This window comes from Neofelis nebulosa, chromosome 14 (genome assembly GCF_028018385.1).
Source record: "Neofelis nebulosa isolate mNeoNeb1 chromosome 14, mNeoNeb1.pri, whole genome shotgun sequence".
NCBI lineage: Eukaryota > Metazoa > Chordata > Mammalia > Carnivora > Felidae > Neofelis > Neofelis nebulosa.
The window spans coordinates 44038571-44055442 of NC_080795.1; the positions used below are offsets into that span (position 1 = coordinate 44038571).

At 41.4% G+C, this 16872-nt stretch overlaps 1 protein-coding gene across 5 annotated transcripts in view; it reads left to right on the top strand.

The window, feature by feature from the left end:
- Positions 1 to 4765: 4765 nt before the first annotated feature.
- MTDH (metadherin) overlaps positions 4766 to 16872 on the top strand; it is a 57789-nt gene continuing 45682 nt past the window's right edge. For 2 of the 5 annotated variants that reach the window (XM_058698664.1, XM_058698666.1), the window contains exon 1: positions 4766 to 5484. In XM_058698664.1, coding sequence (XP_058554647.1) covers positions 5104 to 5484 — 381 coding nt within the window. In that variant the 5' untranslated portion in view covers positions 4766 to 5103. The remainder of the gene's footprint in view (positions 5485 to 16872) is intronic. The other 3 variants (XM_058698668.1, XM_058698669.1, XM_058698665.1) reach the window with 2 other exon arrangements.

The following is a 16872-nucleotide window of genomic DNA, read 5'->3' on the forward strand; positions in this document are numbered from 1 at the left end:
AGCCAAATTATGGAAACAGCCTAAATGTCTATCAACTGGTGAATGGATAAGGAAGATGTGGTTTATATATACAATGGCATACTACTTCTCAATGAGAAAGAATGAAATCATGCCATTTGCAGCAACGTGGATGGAACTGGAGGGTATCGTGCTAAGTGAAATAAGTCAGTCAGAGAAAGACAGATATCATATGGTTTCACTCACCTGTGTGGATCTTGAGAAACTTAACAGAAGACCATGTGGGAAGGAAAGGGGGAAAAAAAGATAGTAACAGAGAGGGAGGGAGGCAAACCATAAGAGACTCTTAAATACAGGGAACAAACTGAGGATTGATGGGGGGATGAGGGAAAGGGGAAAGTGGGTGATGGGCATTGAGGAGGGCACTTGTTGGGATGAGCACTGGGTGTTGTATGTAAACCAATTCAACAATAAATTATATTAAAAAATAATAAATAATTAAAATTTAAAAATTTAAAAAATGATACTTACATATATAAAAAAAAGGATTAGTATCCTTATGTGACACCAGAGTTCACTGGCCTTCTATCTACCTTGTGAGAACACAGTAGGAAAACGGCCATCTACAAGCCAGGAAGAGAGCCCTTACCAGAAACTGACCATACTGACACCTTGATCCTGGATTTCCAGCTTCCAGAACCACGAGAAAATAAATCTTTTGTTTTAGCTACCCCGTCTAGGGAATTTTATTATGGCAGCCTGAACATACAGATACACACTCTATTCCCAAGAACTGATCACACAGGATACTGAAAAAGAGGAGCAGCCAAGGGGTCAAAGGCAAGGAGAAGGCTGGCTTCTACTCTGACTCTAGGGTATGACGACACTTTGAAGCTCTTTTTTTTTCTTCAGTGAAATGAGAGGCTTTAAGTAGAACTTCTTCAGGTCCCTTAAAACTTCCTAATTAAAAGGGTTAGATTACATTTGTGGGCTATGACTCAGGCAATTACACTGCTAGGATTCTATCTTTAAGAAGTAATTATGGACAGTCACAAAGATTTAGTTCATGCCAGAACTGCATTCAATGGCAAGAAACAAAAACAAAAACCCCTGTAATCTAACTATCCAACAATAAAGTACGTTAAATTACAGTAGAGCCAGACAGTAGAATAAGTGAATATTTATTGTGTAAGCCTATAAAAACTGCTTTTGTTAAGAAACATCAAGGATATAGTATTGAGAAGCCTTGTTTTTTAAAGTCGTAGATTGGCAAAAATTTTGTTAGAAATCCCCTCAGTGAGACTGGAACGACATCGCACTGTTGTAAGGACCTGAGCCATGCAGTTCACGTTCTAAAAATTTCCTTGAACTGTTTTTTTTTGTTTTTTTTTTTTTGAGGTGTAGCAACATAAACTCTAATATTTAAAGTATACAACTTGATAAGTTTTGACCTGTATGTATGTAAACATCATAGAACCATCACAACAATAAAGATAATGAACATATCCATGACTCCCTGGTTTTCTGGTACCCCTTTGTTTTTTTTGTTTTTTTTGTTTTTTTAATTTTTTATTTATTTTTGGGACAGAGAGAGACAGAGCATGAACGGGGGAGGGGCAGAGAGAGAGGGAGACACAGAAGCGGAAACAGGCTCCAGGCTCCGAGCCATCGGCCCAGAGCCTGACGCGGGGCTCGAACTCACGGACCGCGAGATCGTGACCTGGCTGAAGTCGGACGCTTAACCGACTGCGCCACCCAGGCGCCCCTCTGGTACCCCTTTGTAATCGCTCCCTCCTACTTCTTGCTCCCACCTCTCCCTGCAAGTAACTATTTTATCTGCTTTCTGTCTCTATACTTTGCATTTCCTAGTTTTATATAAATGGAATCATGTTCTATGTACTCTTTTTGCCTGGCTTCTTTCACTCAGCATAATTATGTGGAGATTCATCCATGTCGTTGCACGTATTTGTAATTCATTCCTTTTTACTCCCAAGTGGTATTCCACTGTATGAGTCACTTTGACACTTAGAAAATGCAGGGTTTTTTTTTTTTGGGGGGGGGGCGGTGCCTGGGTGGCTCAGTCAGTTAAGCGACTGACTCTAGATTTTGGTTCAGGTCGTGATCTCAGGGCCCCACATCAGGTTCCACGCTGGTGACATTGGGCCTGGTTGGGATTCTCTTTCTCTCTCCCTCTTTCTCCCCCTCCCAGCTCGCTCTCTCTCTCTTTCAAAAATAAACTTAAAAAAAAAAAAAAAAGGATAAAGCAGTGTTTTAATTCCAACCCACGTTTCAGGCTTCAGAAACATTTCACATTTATCTTAATTTTGCCATTTCCAAGGAATTAGGATTCTGAGTCTACTTGGGTCAGGCCTGATAACTCCTTTATACACAACCAGTTTTGCTTTGAGTCTTTCAAAGCATTGCTTCATTTAAACTTTACCTAAACTTCATTCTGCTACAATAAGCCCAACTTTGTGGAACTACAGGTGTATTTCTGGTTTTAGATAGGCTTTATCCACTGACCTGAATGTTCATGACCACATTAAGTGCAAAACAGTAAATAGTGTACAACCTTATTTATGTTTTTAAAATATAAATACTTGAAGGGTACCTGGGCGGCTCAGGTGGTTAAGCGTCCGACTTCAGCTCAGGTCCTGATCTCACTGTTCTTGGGTTCGAGCCCCACATCTTGTGCTGACAGCTCAGAGCCTGGAGCCTGCTTCAGATTCTGTCCCCTCTCTTTCTCTGCCCCTTCCCCACTTATGTTGTCTTTCTTTCTCAAAAACAAATAAATAAACTTTAAAATAAATGTGTAAAACATATATATATAATATATACATATATATACATAGGTAACATATACATATATTACAAAACCTGGAAAAATGACTATAAAGTTATATATGAAAATGATGTTATCTGTATTACTAAACAAAGTAAAATTTTAAATTTATTTTAAAGTTTTTTTTTTTAAAGGTATTTTTAGGGACAGTCACAGAAAAAAGAAAGGTGAAATGATTTTACGTAATCAATACTTGCTAGGCTGCCCAAGGAACAGGGAAATCCTGCTACTCTTATTGTATAATCTGCCCAATTCCTAAATCCACAGGTGTTAACCTAGAATGGGCAGTGGAACCTCTTAGGAAATTCATCACATTTCCCGTCTCTGGAAACAAAATGTTAAGAATGGGATTATAAATCTAACTTCATAAACATAAATGGAATTTGGAACCTTGTAGAGTTAAAGCAGATCCCAATGATATCTTCAAAGTTTTAGGCCTTATAATTTACACTGTCTTTAATTATAAGTCTATAAAAGCTTAGCAAGAGTGGTTTATTTTTATTATTATTTACAAAACTCCCTTCCACCCATTAATCACAACATGCATTTACAATACTGTTGCAAAGTAGGTCAAAATACTCCTTAATACAGTTTTGGCATTAGGTGCTTATTAATCTTATCCCATTTATATTCTTTGAGAAAGTCTGCACAGTTGACCCTTGAAAAACACGAAGTTGAACTGCTTGGGTCTACTTATACATGCATTTCTTTCAACAAATAAACAGCACAGTACTGTAAATGTATTTTCCTTAAGATTTTCTTAACATTTTTTTTCTGTAGTTTACTTTAAGACTTATTTAAGACGATAGTATGTAATACATATAACATACAAAATATGCGTTAGGTGACTGTTCCTGTTCCTGGTAAGGCTTCCAGTCAACAGGAGGCTATTACAAGTTTTGGGGGAGGCAAAAGTTATACTCCACTGCCCAGGAGTCAGTGCCCTTAACCCCCGAGTTGTTCAAGGGTCAACTGTAATTAGTCCAGTCAAGACACCTGCTTAAATGTTTGCTATCATTTAATGATTAAAGTTTCCATATAGCAAAAAGGAAAAAACTGAAGGCATCCAGCAAACATTATCTTTGTAATTAAAATCTGAAAAGGCAATTCATTTCTTCCTAACTCTACCCAGAGATGGTCAACACAGATTATAAACACAGAATTTTTTCAAACTCCTTTTGTGGTCTTGTATAAAAGCTTAAAATAAAACACAAGGGGGGGAGCTACCTCTACGCGTAAACACAGTTCAATGTGCTTCTCTTGTTATTTCTTATTAAAGCTACAAATTACTAGGAAAATAGTGCCGCCCACGGGCTTTCCAAGTTTTGATTTCTGGGGAACACCCAGATCAACAGTGAATGAGCCACGCTAGCGAATGATAGGCACGCAGTATGTTAGTTGGCCCTGAAGAGAAATAGCCAGTTTGTGAATGAAACCTAGGCCTTGCAAGAGGAGTGCCGGCTTCATACTCAGTTAAGCCTACTCTGGAAGCATCTAGCCGTGTGACCCAGGGAGAAAATGCTTGTTCCACCCCAACACCACTCCCAGGAAAAGAATGTAGAAAACCTACACCCTACTTGAGCGACTTTGACCTAGACCCCCTTACCCGCTTCCACACTCTTCACTCACTCCTCCCTACCCCCACCCCATCCCCGACTTCCTCGAGAGCCCCTCCCCCAGACCCATTCAAAGCGCCACGTCTCCTAGCTCCGGGGCACCAGCCACCCGGCGGAGGCTTCCTGCAGTTAACCCCTCCCAGACTCCCGTCCAAGGTCAGCGATCCCCAGGCTCGGAGCCTCCACTAGGCCAGGACTGGTCACCACCTACCGCGAGAGCCACGCCCTCGACCCAACGGCTCCCGCCCCGCCCCGCCCTGCCCACGTGACACCCACGTCCCGCCCAGGTTGCCCACGTGATCCGCGGCCATCTCCCCCGCCCCCCCCCCCCCCCCCCCCCCCGCCGCGCGCGCGGCGTGGATCGCGGCCGCAGCCGCCATTGTTCCGCCAAGGGACGACAGCGGGGCCTGGCCCTGGCGCCGAGACGCCGCTTAGCGGCCGCCACTGGAGACACTCCCTCCCGCCGCCCCCCTCCTCCTGGCGGCGGCGGAGTGAGGCTGACTAGGGGGAACTGGGAGCCCCCTCTCCTGGCGGCGGCAGCTGCCGATCCCCGGCTCCGGCGCGAGGGGCGGCCGCGATGCGCTCGGCTTGAGGCAGTCCGGCCCGTCCCTTCCTCGCCTCCCTTGACTCTTCTACGGCGTTTGTGCGCCCCAGCGTCACCCTGAGAGTCTCTTTGACGGAGGGAAGATGGCTGCACAGAGCTGGCAGGACGACCTGGCCCAGCAGGCCGAGGAGGGCTCGGCTCGGCTGCGGGAAATGCTGTCGGTTGGCCTAGGCTTTCTGCGCACCGAGCTGGGCCTCGACCTGGGGCTGGAGCCGAAGCGGTACCCGGGCTGGGTGATCCTGGTGGGCACCGGCGCGCTGGGAGTGCTGCTGCTCCTCCTGCTCTGCTACGGCTGGGCCGCGGCTTGTGCCGGCGCCCGAAAAAAGCGGAGGAGCCCGCCCCGCAAGCGGGAGGAGGCGGCGGCCCTGCCGGCCCCGGCCACCGACGATGTAGCCCTGTTGAAGAATCTCAGGAGCGAGGAGCAGAAGAAGAAGAACCGGAAGAAATTGCCCGAGAAGCCCAAAGTGAGTAGGGGTGGAGCGGCGGTAGAATAGGGGCCAGGGCCCGGCGTGGAAACCCTCGAGCGAGCGGAAGGCCGAGTCCCAGTCCGCCCAGCGGGGAATGGAAGGGGAAAAGAGTGAGGTTAGTCGAGAGCTGGGACTGAGCTCTCCCCAGGTGGAGGAGGTGATCGGTGGACACGTTACTTGGGGAATCGTGGAAACTCGGGAAGTGTAGGACGAGTGGGGAAGACTAGTTTCGAGGAAGGAAGTTAGACGGCGGCGTGGGGTACGTTTAAATAAAAGCGCCGGGAGGTCAGGCCATTTTCGGGAACCTTGACCGCCGGAATAACATGCCAACCCTTCTTGAGGCCTACCGGGTAGGCTGCGTGTGTGGAGAGTGATGGGACCTTACGGTGGTGCTGGGAAGTTGTGGAAAGACTGCGCCTGGAAGGCAGATGTCTACTTCAAGTTACATTGAGACGGTAGCCGGTGGAGGAAATACGATGACCTAAAAAATCTGGGGTTTACGGAGGATTAAAGGTACCCAGGTCTAGACGCGCTTCCATTTTAGTTAAACTCTTTAAAGGAAATGGTTGCCCACTCTTACTCTTGTGAATGCAGCCAATGGAGGCCTGAACAGGAGCAAGGCAAGAGGGAGTCGTTGCCTAATATACTTCGGGGTACATGGCTCCTTGAGGGAGAGCTAAGTCAAGCGGTGTGCGAGGTTTTGAAATAGTGAAAGGGAATGACAGAGCAGAATGGTGCTGTCTGAAAGAGATTTAGGCACCGTTTTACCGGACCACGTGTGGAAATGCAGAGAGCATCACATCCATTTTATCATGCTTTCCCGTTTTATTTGTACATTCTTTATTACCAGTGGATCTCCCATTATATCTTTTAGAGTTTTTTTATAATACTTTACAAGTGGAGGGTGTGTAGAATTAGAAACAGCTAGGCTATTTTTATATACACTGAATTAAGCTCCTTACCTTTCAGTGCAACAAAGTAAATGTAACCCAGTTGTAGCATGTGAAATGCACTCTGATGTGTGTTGCCCGGTGGGAGGTATACACACAGGAGTGAGAATCAGTCATGGAGACTAATGTAGGAGACAGATTCATCAATTATGCTAATAGAGCACAGACAGGTGAGGCTTGGTGGGTGGGAGACTAATTCCATTGAAGGAATTTAGGAAAGTTCCTGGAGGAAGTGGGATTTGAGTTCAAACTAAAGCAATGAGAGTATTGTTGGAATAAGTCAGTATTAGAGAAGTGACAGGTCACAGTTGGTGCATAATTAGGCCTAGGTAAGTGTTCACATTTAGTCTGCTGATTAAGATAACATACAAAACTTAGAAAAGGATAGGACTTTGTCAGTATGAATTCTACCTTAAGTTAGAAGAGGAAATAGAACTGATTTCGAATATATATAATTACATTTTTTGAGCAGAGGTTACCGGAAAGTAATGTTACGGTGGATATAGAGAAACTGGCTCCAAAATAAGCGAAGAAGTGATCTTGAAAAAACCACGCACATTAATAACCCTAAACCCTGTGTGGATGAAGCAGGTTGTGAACATTTCAAAGCCCTGTCTGGGACATCTAGAATTTCAGATAGACTTGAGTCGAGAGACAGGTGCTCTAGGAGTCCATCCGAAATGCATCATAACACTCAGACGACCTATCTGAAGAAGGAACAGGTTCCTGTGAAAAATACTCATCAGACTTAGGACTTACTCTTCTTTTTCATCTTAGTTGAGGAATGGGGCAGTGAATGAGTAAATAAATCTTAGTATTAAGCTTTGGGGAGTAAAGAATGGGATGACTAATCAAATTGTTCAGTGTTGATTGGGTGAGAAAATATCTTTGCCTACCTCATGGTATACAGGTGTTGGAGAAGTTTATCTACATTAACAAAATTGTGGCATTCTAGCTTTTTGACTGCAACTTACAATAAAAAAACACATTTTCCATTACAGTACCTCCCAACTTCCACCCCCTTATCGAGAACACACACATATCAAACCATACGGTTTGTTTTTCTTTAATGATAGTTGTGACCCATCAAATTGGTTTCACATTTCACTGGGAGGCATGACCCACAGAAAAACACTGCTTTATGAGACTGAGAAATAGAAGCACCCATTTATGTAGTACTCCTGTGCTTTGCACTGTGCTAAGTATTTACTTGGAGAAAGGCAGCATACAGCTTGCAATTTGAAGGCAGTAAAAAGGAATACAGTATTCATATGTCTCATTGTGAAGGGGATACAAAAGTAGAAGCTCAGTTGCTCCCCAGGGAGATTTTATTCCAGTTGTGGAAAAGGATACGCCAAAAAAAATTAACAGTGCAAACCCATTGTGGGCCCAGGAGGCTGTGAAAGACCTTATCACGGAATCTGGCTTTGAAAGTCGGTAGGAGCAAGATAGTGGAAAAGGCTGAAGAAACAGGAAAGGCCCAGGGGAGGAAGACTTAACTCTGTCAGCCTGGCAGGAACTAAACTTGAATAAGGCATTTAACCTTGCTCTGTTTAGCTTATCTTGTTTATAAATTGAAGATTTTAGTTGAGTTAAAACATTGGAGGATTCCTCAAAATGTTATCTCTGACTATTTGCAATGGAGTTGCTTTGAATGCTTATTAAAATTTATAGATTCCTGAACACCAGCACAGATCTTATAAATTCAGAATTCAAAAATCTCTGGAACTGAGTCCAGGAAATCTGCATTTTTAACAAGCTCCCTTGGTAAATCCTTGCTATTAGTTTAAAAATCACTCACTGGCATAGAGCCATAAGATCCATAGTAAAGGAGAGATTTCTAAGGGGTGTCATGTTTAATCTTACAATCTATCTCTTCATTACTATATCATTCTGATACACATTTTAGTATATACTTACTCTGATCCAACTAACTAGTTTTGTGAAGGGATATTACATATTAAATGTTTTGTTTTCATCTTTTTATCCCATTATTTTTAGTTCTCTCTTAAATCATTGCAAATTTTGCAACTCAGATTTTTAAAATTTGTTTCTAGTAGTTTATTTCTATCTATAGAGTAGGTGCTATTTAGCTTTTTTAAACCAACACATTAGCACTTTTTAAAATCTTTATATCATTTTGATTTTTATCCCCTAATACTCTTGGCAAAGGTCTTTCAGGGTATGAATTGCAGTTTGTTTTCCTACTAAAAGTGAAGGGGGTGGCACTTTTCAATGGGCTTATTTCTTGGCATTTTTGGAAATCATGTATTTTCCCATGACAGCTAGTACAATGTAAGTATTAAAAAGGAACTCAGTAAATATTTTTTAACTTGACTTAATCTGAGCCATAATTTAGATGGATGTGAGATATCATATAACTAACTGGTGTTTAACAGTTGTTGCCTTGAATTTCAACTAGAAGCCTACCTATAACCAGGGTCAACTTCAGTGAAAATTTGTATTAGTGAAAAGGTTATTTTTATATTAGTGTAGGACTTCTCATAAAGATTTGCCATAATGCAATTGTTGATATCTATAAGCTCACTGAATAAGTAGTGTTTTTGTCTTGTTTGCTCTTGTATAACCTTGCATAGTGCTTAGTATTCAGTAAAAAATTACTGAATGCATAAAGTAGTAAGATGCCCTACCAAAGTATTTATACCACTCATTCCCATTCTTCATGCCTGGTAAACAGCCATGTGAGCCACCTTTTTATTTTTACAGTGGAAGATGGCTGTGTTTGCCTCTTCTGGCTAAAATTATATAAGGTCCGTCATTCTATAGCCAATAAATCATTCTAATAGTATGCAGCGTTTTTCGTAGTCATAATTTCTGTTCCAGTTTCATTGCCACTGCCCTACTTTTGGACTTTATTACCTTTTGCTTAGACTGTACTAATACCATCCTAACTGGTTTTCCTGCTTCCAGTCTCTTTGTTGCCAATCCTTTCTACCCACTCATGCCAGTTAAATCTTTTAAAGCCCAGCTCTGACCATGACTTTCATGTTTGCGTCTTGTCAGTAGTTTTCTCATCACATGTTGAATAAAACCCAGTCTACAACATGGCACTCAAACCTCTTTATAATGTAACCCCCATCTTAGATTTATCTCTTAACTATTATCCCAAACACATTACCATTGGCTAGACTTTAGTGTCTCTTATTCAAACTATTTTGTTCTATTAAAAGCCCTTTATTTCTTTCTCTCTATGATTTCTACTTATCCTTCAAGGCCCAGCTATGGTGCTGTCTCTATTCTGAAGCCTTCCCTAGTTCTGCAGCTAGGGTTAGTCTCTCTCTTTTATATTTTTATTTTATATTTTTTATGATACCTGAAACAAAACTGAACATTGCCTGGGAAGGTACCTGAAGGGCAATTCAGATTTTTTCCCCAGCCCTGTGCATGTCTGTGAGTGATGAGGAGAGTACCTCAGGTATTAATTTTGGGATTAGAAATTAATTTTAGTGAGCAGGTGAACTTGCCAATATGGAATCCCTGAATAATGGGGATCAACTTCATATTAGTCTGTAACTGTAACTGGACCATTCCTCTCATCTCCAGAACCTCATGTCTAGGTATATACTTGATTTCTTCTATTGGAAATCTGACACTTGTCTCAAATTTTAACATCTCCAAAACAATTCATGATTCCCTTTTCTCTCCTGGTCTTCCCCATTTCTGTAAATGGTAAATGACTGCCACCCATTCGGTTATTCAGTCCAAAAATCTGAGTCTTTCTTGATTCTTCCCTTTTTCCTCATCCCCTTGTATCTTCCGTACCTCATATCTAATCCGTCAGCAGGTACCATCAATTTTATCTCCAAGATGTGTATTCAGTCTGACTACTCTCTAATGTCTATCTGGCCCCTTAGCTCACTTACAGAATAGTAACCTCTGCACGTTGCCCCCCAGTCCTAAAGCCAACACTTGTCTAAAACCAACACTTCAGTAGCTTTTGCATTTAAAATCTAAACTCTTTCCTGTGTGGCCCAGCACCTGCTTTTCTTTCTAGGCTGATTTTGAGTTCATTTCCTCTCTTTATTACTTCCAACTATAGTGGTCTCTTTTCAGTTCTTCACTCTTTTACAACCCAGTTCCTTTGCATGAACTATTATTAGCACTTCTGGGATAATCTTTTGCCTACTGTTCAAATCAGCCTGTAGGTCTTACCTTAAAACTCACCTTCCTAGGGATGCCTGGGTGGCTCAATCAATTAAGCATCCCACTTTGGCTCACGTCATGATCTTAGTGTTCATGAATTTGAGCCCCACACGAGGCTATGTGCTGACAGTCAGAGCCTGGAGCCTGCTTTGGATTCTTTGTCTCCCTCGCTCTCTGCCCCTTCCCCACTCATGCTCTGTCTGTCTGTCTCTCTCTGTCAAAAATAAATAAACATTAAAAAAAAAAAAAAAACCTCATCTTCCTAGAAAACTATTTACTGATCACCCTAGTTGAAATAGGCATCCCCTTCTGTCTTCTGCGTCAACTTTTTGTATGTATTTATTATAATTATCACAGTTTGTAAATTACTTACCCATTTATTTTTCAGAGGCCTTTTCCCTCCACTAGGTTGTCTTTTTTTTTTTTTTATGTTTATTTTTGAGAGAGCAAGAGAGTGTGAGCACATGTGCACTAGCGAGCAGGGGAGGGGCAGAGAGAGAGGGAGACACGGAATCCGAAGCAGGCTCCAGGCTCTGAGCTCTCAGCACAAAGCCCATCATGGGGCTGGAACTGATGAATCATCAGATCATGACCTGAGCAGAAGTCAGACACTTGACCAACTGAGCCACCCAGGCGCCCCTAGGTTGTATGTCTTGATATATATACAATGGCAAACAGTGCCTGGCATGTAAAGTGCCTTTGATGATTATTTGTCGAACTCAGTTCTGAACAAAGTATAATGATACCTTATAGTTTAATTGGATAATTTATTTGGCTAAGTAAATTTAGCTGTTAAGATATTCCAATAGAAGTATGTCTTTTAGGGGTGCCTGGGTGGCTCAGTTGGTTAAGCGTCCGACTTTGGCTCAGGTCATGATCTCACGTCTGTGAGTTCGAGCCCCGCGTCGGGCTCTATGCTGACAGTGCAGAGCCTGGAGCCTGTTTCAGATTCTGTGTCTCCCTCTTTCTCCGACCCTCCCCCATTCATGCTCTGTCTCTCTCTGTCTCAAAAATAAATAAGCGTTAAAAAAAAAAAATTAAAAAAGAAGTATGTCTTTTATTCTAAGTAGTAATTTTGCTGTATTATCCCAGGTATTAGTAAAGGTAAATTATATCGCTTGCTACCTACAAACAGGATTTTCTTTTTACCTTTAAATCACTATTCCCCATGTTATAAGTATAAAAAGAAAAATCATTTGATTAAAAACTCCTGAGTTCTAGATAAACATTGCTGATTTTACAGAAATGGAATCTTGAGATTTATAGATTATAATAACTTATTTGAGGTCATAGAGCAAAGGAGTTTCAAAGGCTAAATGGTATGATAATTTGTAGTCTACGAATTCTGCTGTTATGTCCGTGTACCTCTCTGGTTTTCATAGCATGTTCAAGGCTATTACATTGCATTCAGAGAACAATTCCAATTTTCCCAGTAAGTTACAGCTCTCTCTTTTTTTTTTTTAATTTGCTTTAAGGTTTATTTATTTTTGAGAGAGAGAAAGAGAGCACGAGCAGGAGAGGGACAGAGAGAGAGGGAGACACACAATCCAACGCAGGCTCCAGGTTCTGAGCTGTCAGCACAGGGCCCCACGTGGGGCTCGAACTCACAAACCAGGAGATCGTGAACTAGCTGATGGGCACTTAACCCACTGAGCCACCCAGGCGCCCCTCTCTTTATTTCTTTCAAAATTTACTTTTAGAATCAAAAGTTTGGGGGCACCCAAGTGGCTCATTCGGTTGAGCGTCCATCTCTTGATTTCGGCTCAGGTCATGATCTCACGGTTTGTGAGCTCAAGCCCCACATTGGGCTCTGCGCGGAGCATGGAGCCTGCTTGGAATTCTCCCCCCCCCCCCCCCCCCCCCGCTCACTTGCTCACTGTCTCCCTGTCTCTCTCAAAAATAAGTAAATAATCATTAAAAAAAATAGAATCAAAAGGTTGTGCTGAAAATTGTAGTGACTCTTACCAAAGCTCCAGAAATTTGGCTCTGTTTGGTTAAATGACAGGACTTTTTCATCTTGTTGTTGTATTCTGCCAAAGTCCTAACAGAGAAGACCTTTAATAATTATGCTTATCTTAGATATTAAGAGCAGCAGTAAACCCTCTTAACACTTGAGGTTTCTTTTGCACTTTGACATTATTGGTTAATGTACTACTTCTCAAGGTTATGAAAGCTTTGAGAGTATTTTTTTAATTTTATTTTTTAATTTTTTTTAATGTTTATTTCTGAGAGTGAGCATGTGAGTGGGGGAGGGGCACAGAGCATCCGAAGTGGGCTCCATGCTGACAGCATGAGGATTCCTGGTGCAGTTAACAAGTTGATAGTTCGGAATCCCTGAAGAGAGTTGAGCCTTTGGCTAGCTGCTTGGAAGGCACAGGATCTTTACACTAAAGGAAATAGCTCAGGATATATATAGCATGATTTTGCAAATTTGAATCATAGGCCATATTTGTAAGATTGTACTCTCAGTTATTAAGAGTTTAAAATTGGGGTTGGATTTAAAAATAAGTTAGTAAATTACTATAATTAAAGCTGTAGTATATTTATATTTGACATATTCACATTTGGCAGAAAAAAGACACTTTCAAATAAATGGCAAGAAATTGTTCTATCTTGAATTTATATCAGAACTCTTCAAACTAAAAATATACTGACCAAGGCAAGGTCTTGTTCACTAAATAAGATGATGCATGTAAAGCATCTAGCAAGGTGCTTGGCCCACAGCAGATACTTGGGAATTATGTGTCAGGCCGTCTTCACTTTGTCAGCTAAAGATGATGCACCTTGAATTTCCATAACATTTTGCCCTTGATTTTTTTTTATGATGGGTGTAATATGTCTACTTATGCCTCCTGTATGTTCAGAATAACTTTAAGCTAAGAAAATTGAAACTCTGGTGAAATAGTAACTTCCCCGGGATTACACACATTGGGGAATTCAACCCTGGTTTCAGCTTGCCTTTAAAACCCATACTCTTTTCCTTTACGAGTAGGGTTGGAGGGGTTAGGAGACAGGGGCAGAGTATACCTTTTGTCGTGTATTTTAACGTATGCTGTTGTATATGTGTCTTCTTCCTTTGCTAGGTTCTGAGCTTCTTGAAGGCAGGGATTGTGTCTCACTTGTTTTTGTCTCAAGGTTTTAAGGGTTTTACGTATTACTCTTATGTTCACTTACTGGATAGTAAGTGAATGAACATAAGTGAGTATGATGTAATTTTCTTTTCTTAGAAAATGGTGAAACTATAAGCAGTTTTTTAAAAAAGAAAGATACTACATTGCTGTCTTTGACAGCAAGCCTGGACTATTTCTAGCCTCTGAGAGACTGTGTTTACTTACCATTTGTATTCTGTTAACTCCCCAAAAGAATTTGTGTCTGGAGCACTGGGCCTGATGGATGCATGTAGTGTCTGTTGACCCTCTTGACCACCAGGACTTAACGCTGGTTGTAGGCTTGCTAGTTGTGACCTGAAAGCTGGACAAGGAGATGAGGATTTGAGCCATTATAGCCATGTTCTCTCATTTATTGTCGTTTTAACAAGAAACATGTATGAGTACATATTTTCTTTATATTTACAAATGATGAAATAAAGGGTTAAGTCAAGGAAAATGCTTATAATCACAGTGATTAAATATAGAAGTCGAGTCTTAATCCCAGGTTTGTCCAGTTCCAGTGTCCATGGTCTCTTCATCTTCCATTTTTTTGGTAGTTGGTAGGCTGCCCTTCTAGTTTCTTAAGGTGTTTCCAAGTAATTTGAAGTCATGGTTTTTATATTTTCCATCTAGAAATAAAATTCACATAACTAAGTGAAAATGGGATTCTAAATGGTTTCGTTTTAGAAGTCAAATGTTAAACTTTACATATGGTTATCTTAGACGTAGATTCCTTTGGAGTAGATGTCCGTTATTAAGCATATCTGCTTATTCTGAACCTCAAAACTCCTCAAGGGCAAATTCCTTTCATTTGTCCTTGTTCCTGAGGTCCCTAGCCCAGTGCCTGAAGTACTTAATCAACATTTATGAAATTAATAATTTAAGGGTTGACTAACATGAAAATTATATTTCCTTTAAATCAGGCATTTTTTAAAGTTTGTTTGTTCATTTTGAGAGAGAGAGGTGAGTCAGAGAGGGAGAGAATCCTAAACAGGCTCCACACTGGCAGTGTGGAGCTTGATGCGGGTCTCGAACCCAGGGACAATGTGATCACGCCCTGAACTGAAACCAAGAGTCAGAAGCTCAACTGACTGAGCCACCCAGATGCTCCTGAAAATCAGGTATTATTCAATAAGAGACCCTGCTCCCCTGCTGTTTGTCTCCTTTTTGCATTTTATTTTCTTGATTGTCAGCTAGGTATCTTCATTTTGGTTTATCACCACCCCTCCCAACACACACACGCACGCACACACACACACACACGCACACACACACACTCACACACTCACAATGTTCTTCCATGAATACGTTTTTAAAAGGATGTGGCGTAGGAGTTGGGGAATGTATAATAATAAAGCAGACATAGCATTGCCTATAAGGAGTTCATCCATCTAAGAAATGATTATGTCATTTTTCTGTTTCTGGTTGATTTTCACCAAATTCGGAGGATGTTCTTGTCTAATTTAAAATATAGCTTATATTCTATATGTGAAATTAACTTTGGTTGGCCCTGGAAGGAAACACCTCAAAGTTTTCCAGAAAATTTTATACTAGGTTACAATGAGAGGCCCACATAATTGCTAATCTATGGAAACGTATATATTAAGGCTTCATGATGAGAAAAGATAATACCTTTTGTATAAGATACAAAAGATAAAACCCTGTTGGCAGTCAGGTTGAATTTGAAGTGTTGGTTTGCAGTTAGTTGCTTTTTCTTTTTCTCTTCCTCTTTTTCTCTTTTTCCTTTTTTTTTAGACAGTGGAAGCACAAGTTGGGGAGAGGTGGAGCGGGGAGAGAGAGAAGGAGAGAGACAGTCCCAAGCAGGCTCCATGCTCAGCGTGGAGCCCAACTTGGGGCTCAGTCTCACAACCCTGGGATCATGACCTGAGCTGAAATCGAGAGTCGGAGGCTCAAGCGACTGAGCCACTTAGGCACCTCTTTATTTAATTAATTAACTTACTTACTTACATTTAGTTACTTTCATGTGAGCAGATTTACGTAATATGCCTCCATTTCTGGATTTGCTGATTTAAATGTGGTTAATGATTTTCCAGGACAAGGCCTTCTTGACCAGCTAGTGGCAGGACAGATGAGTGTTGCTGGTGGGTAGGAAAGGCACAGCTGCCATTGTGTATCCTTTATTCATTGGGCCCAAGAGTTCTGTTGGGATAGGAGGCGTATTGTTTCATGTTATCTGGCATTTTGAGGAAGGGTTGTTGCTGACTCCCAAATGTTAGTGGAACATTGAGAAATCTGCATAGACCGAAGGAACAGCTACAGTTACAGTAATTGCATAAATTCATCTTACGAAGAAGGAAGTAAAAATGGCACAGGTTGGAGTGTGGGACCACCTCTGGCTTGCCGGTCATTTCAGAGTCTGTGAAATGGAAACAGTGTTCCTGCTGTAGCTCACGGGATTGAGGACTTCAGAGTTTATATTTGTTCAAAAGGAGATTGTTTCATCTTTCATTTGGGAGGCTGTATCACCAGTGTTTGCGTTTGGCCTCAAAGGAATTGCATTGAATTTTTTGTAGTTTTTGACCAATTAATTCCTCACCTTTTAGCAGTTAATAAATTAAGATGACTCCATGTAGTCATTTACATGAATAAAATGGAAGTGCTATAGTAGTGACTGTGATGGAAAGTTTCCTGAAGGGATTAGTTAAGTGAAGTTTCAGAAATGTAAGCCTGTGAGCTTCCAGTTAGAGACTGAAAACTGAAATTGAAGCTGCAAGATCATTCAGGGGGCATAAGGCTTGTATAGAGAGGGTGAAGCTGAAGCAGACCACAGGAAATCAGAAAAGGTTTGGCTGAAGAGGATAATAAGAACTAACATACGAGAACTGACAATTGAGATGCTGATCTTGGAAGTAGAATTAAACGGTTTTATATTCCTGATGTGGTTATTGCTCTAAGTCCAGATTCCTTTCAGGGTTTTCTTACCCTTCTTTGTGTACCACCCGCCCCCCCCCCCCCCCCAACATGTACATACACAGGGAAGCTGGTGAGAGGAAGCAGCATGAAAGTGACACAACAGCACAGGAGAAAGAAAACCAAATCAAGAGCAAGGAGGCCTGGTTTTGGCATCTGAGTTTAACAGATTGCTTAAGAGCCAGCAGATT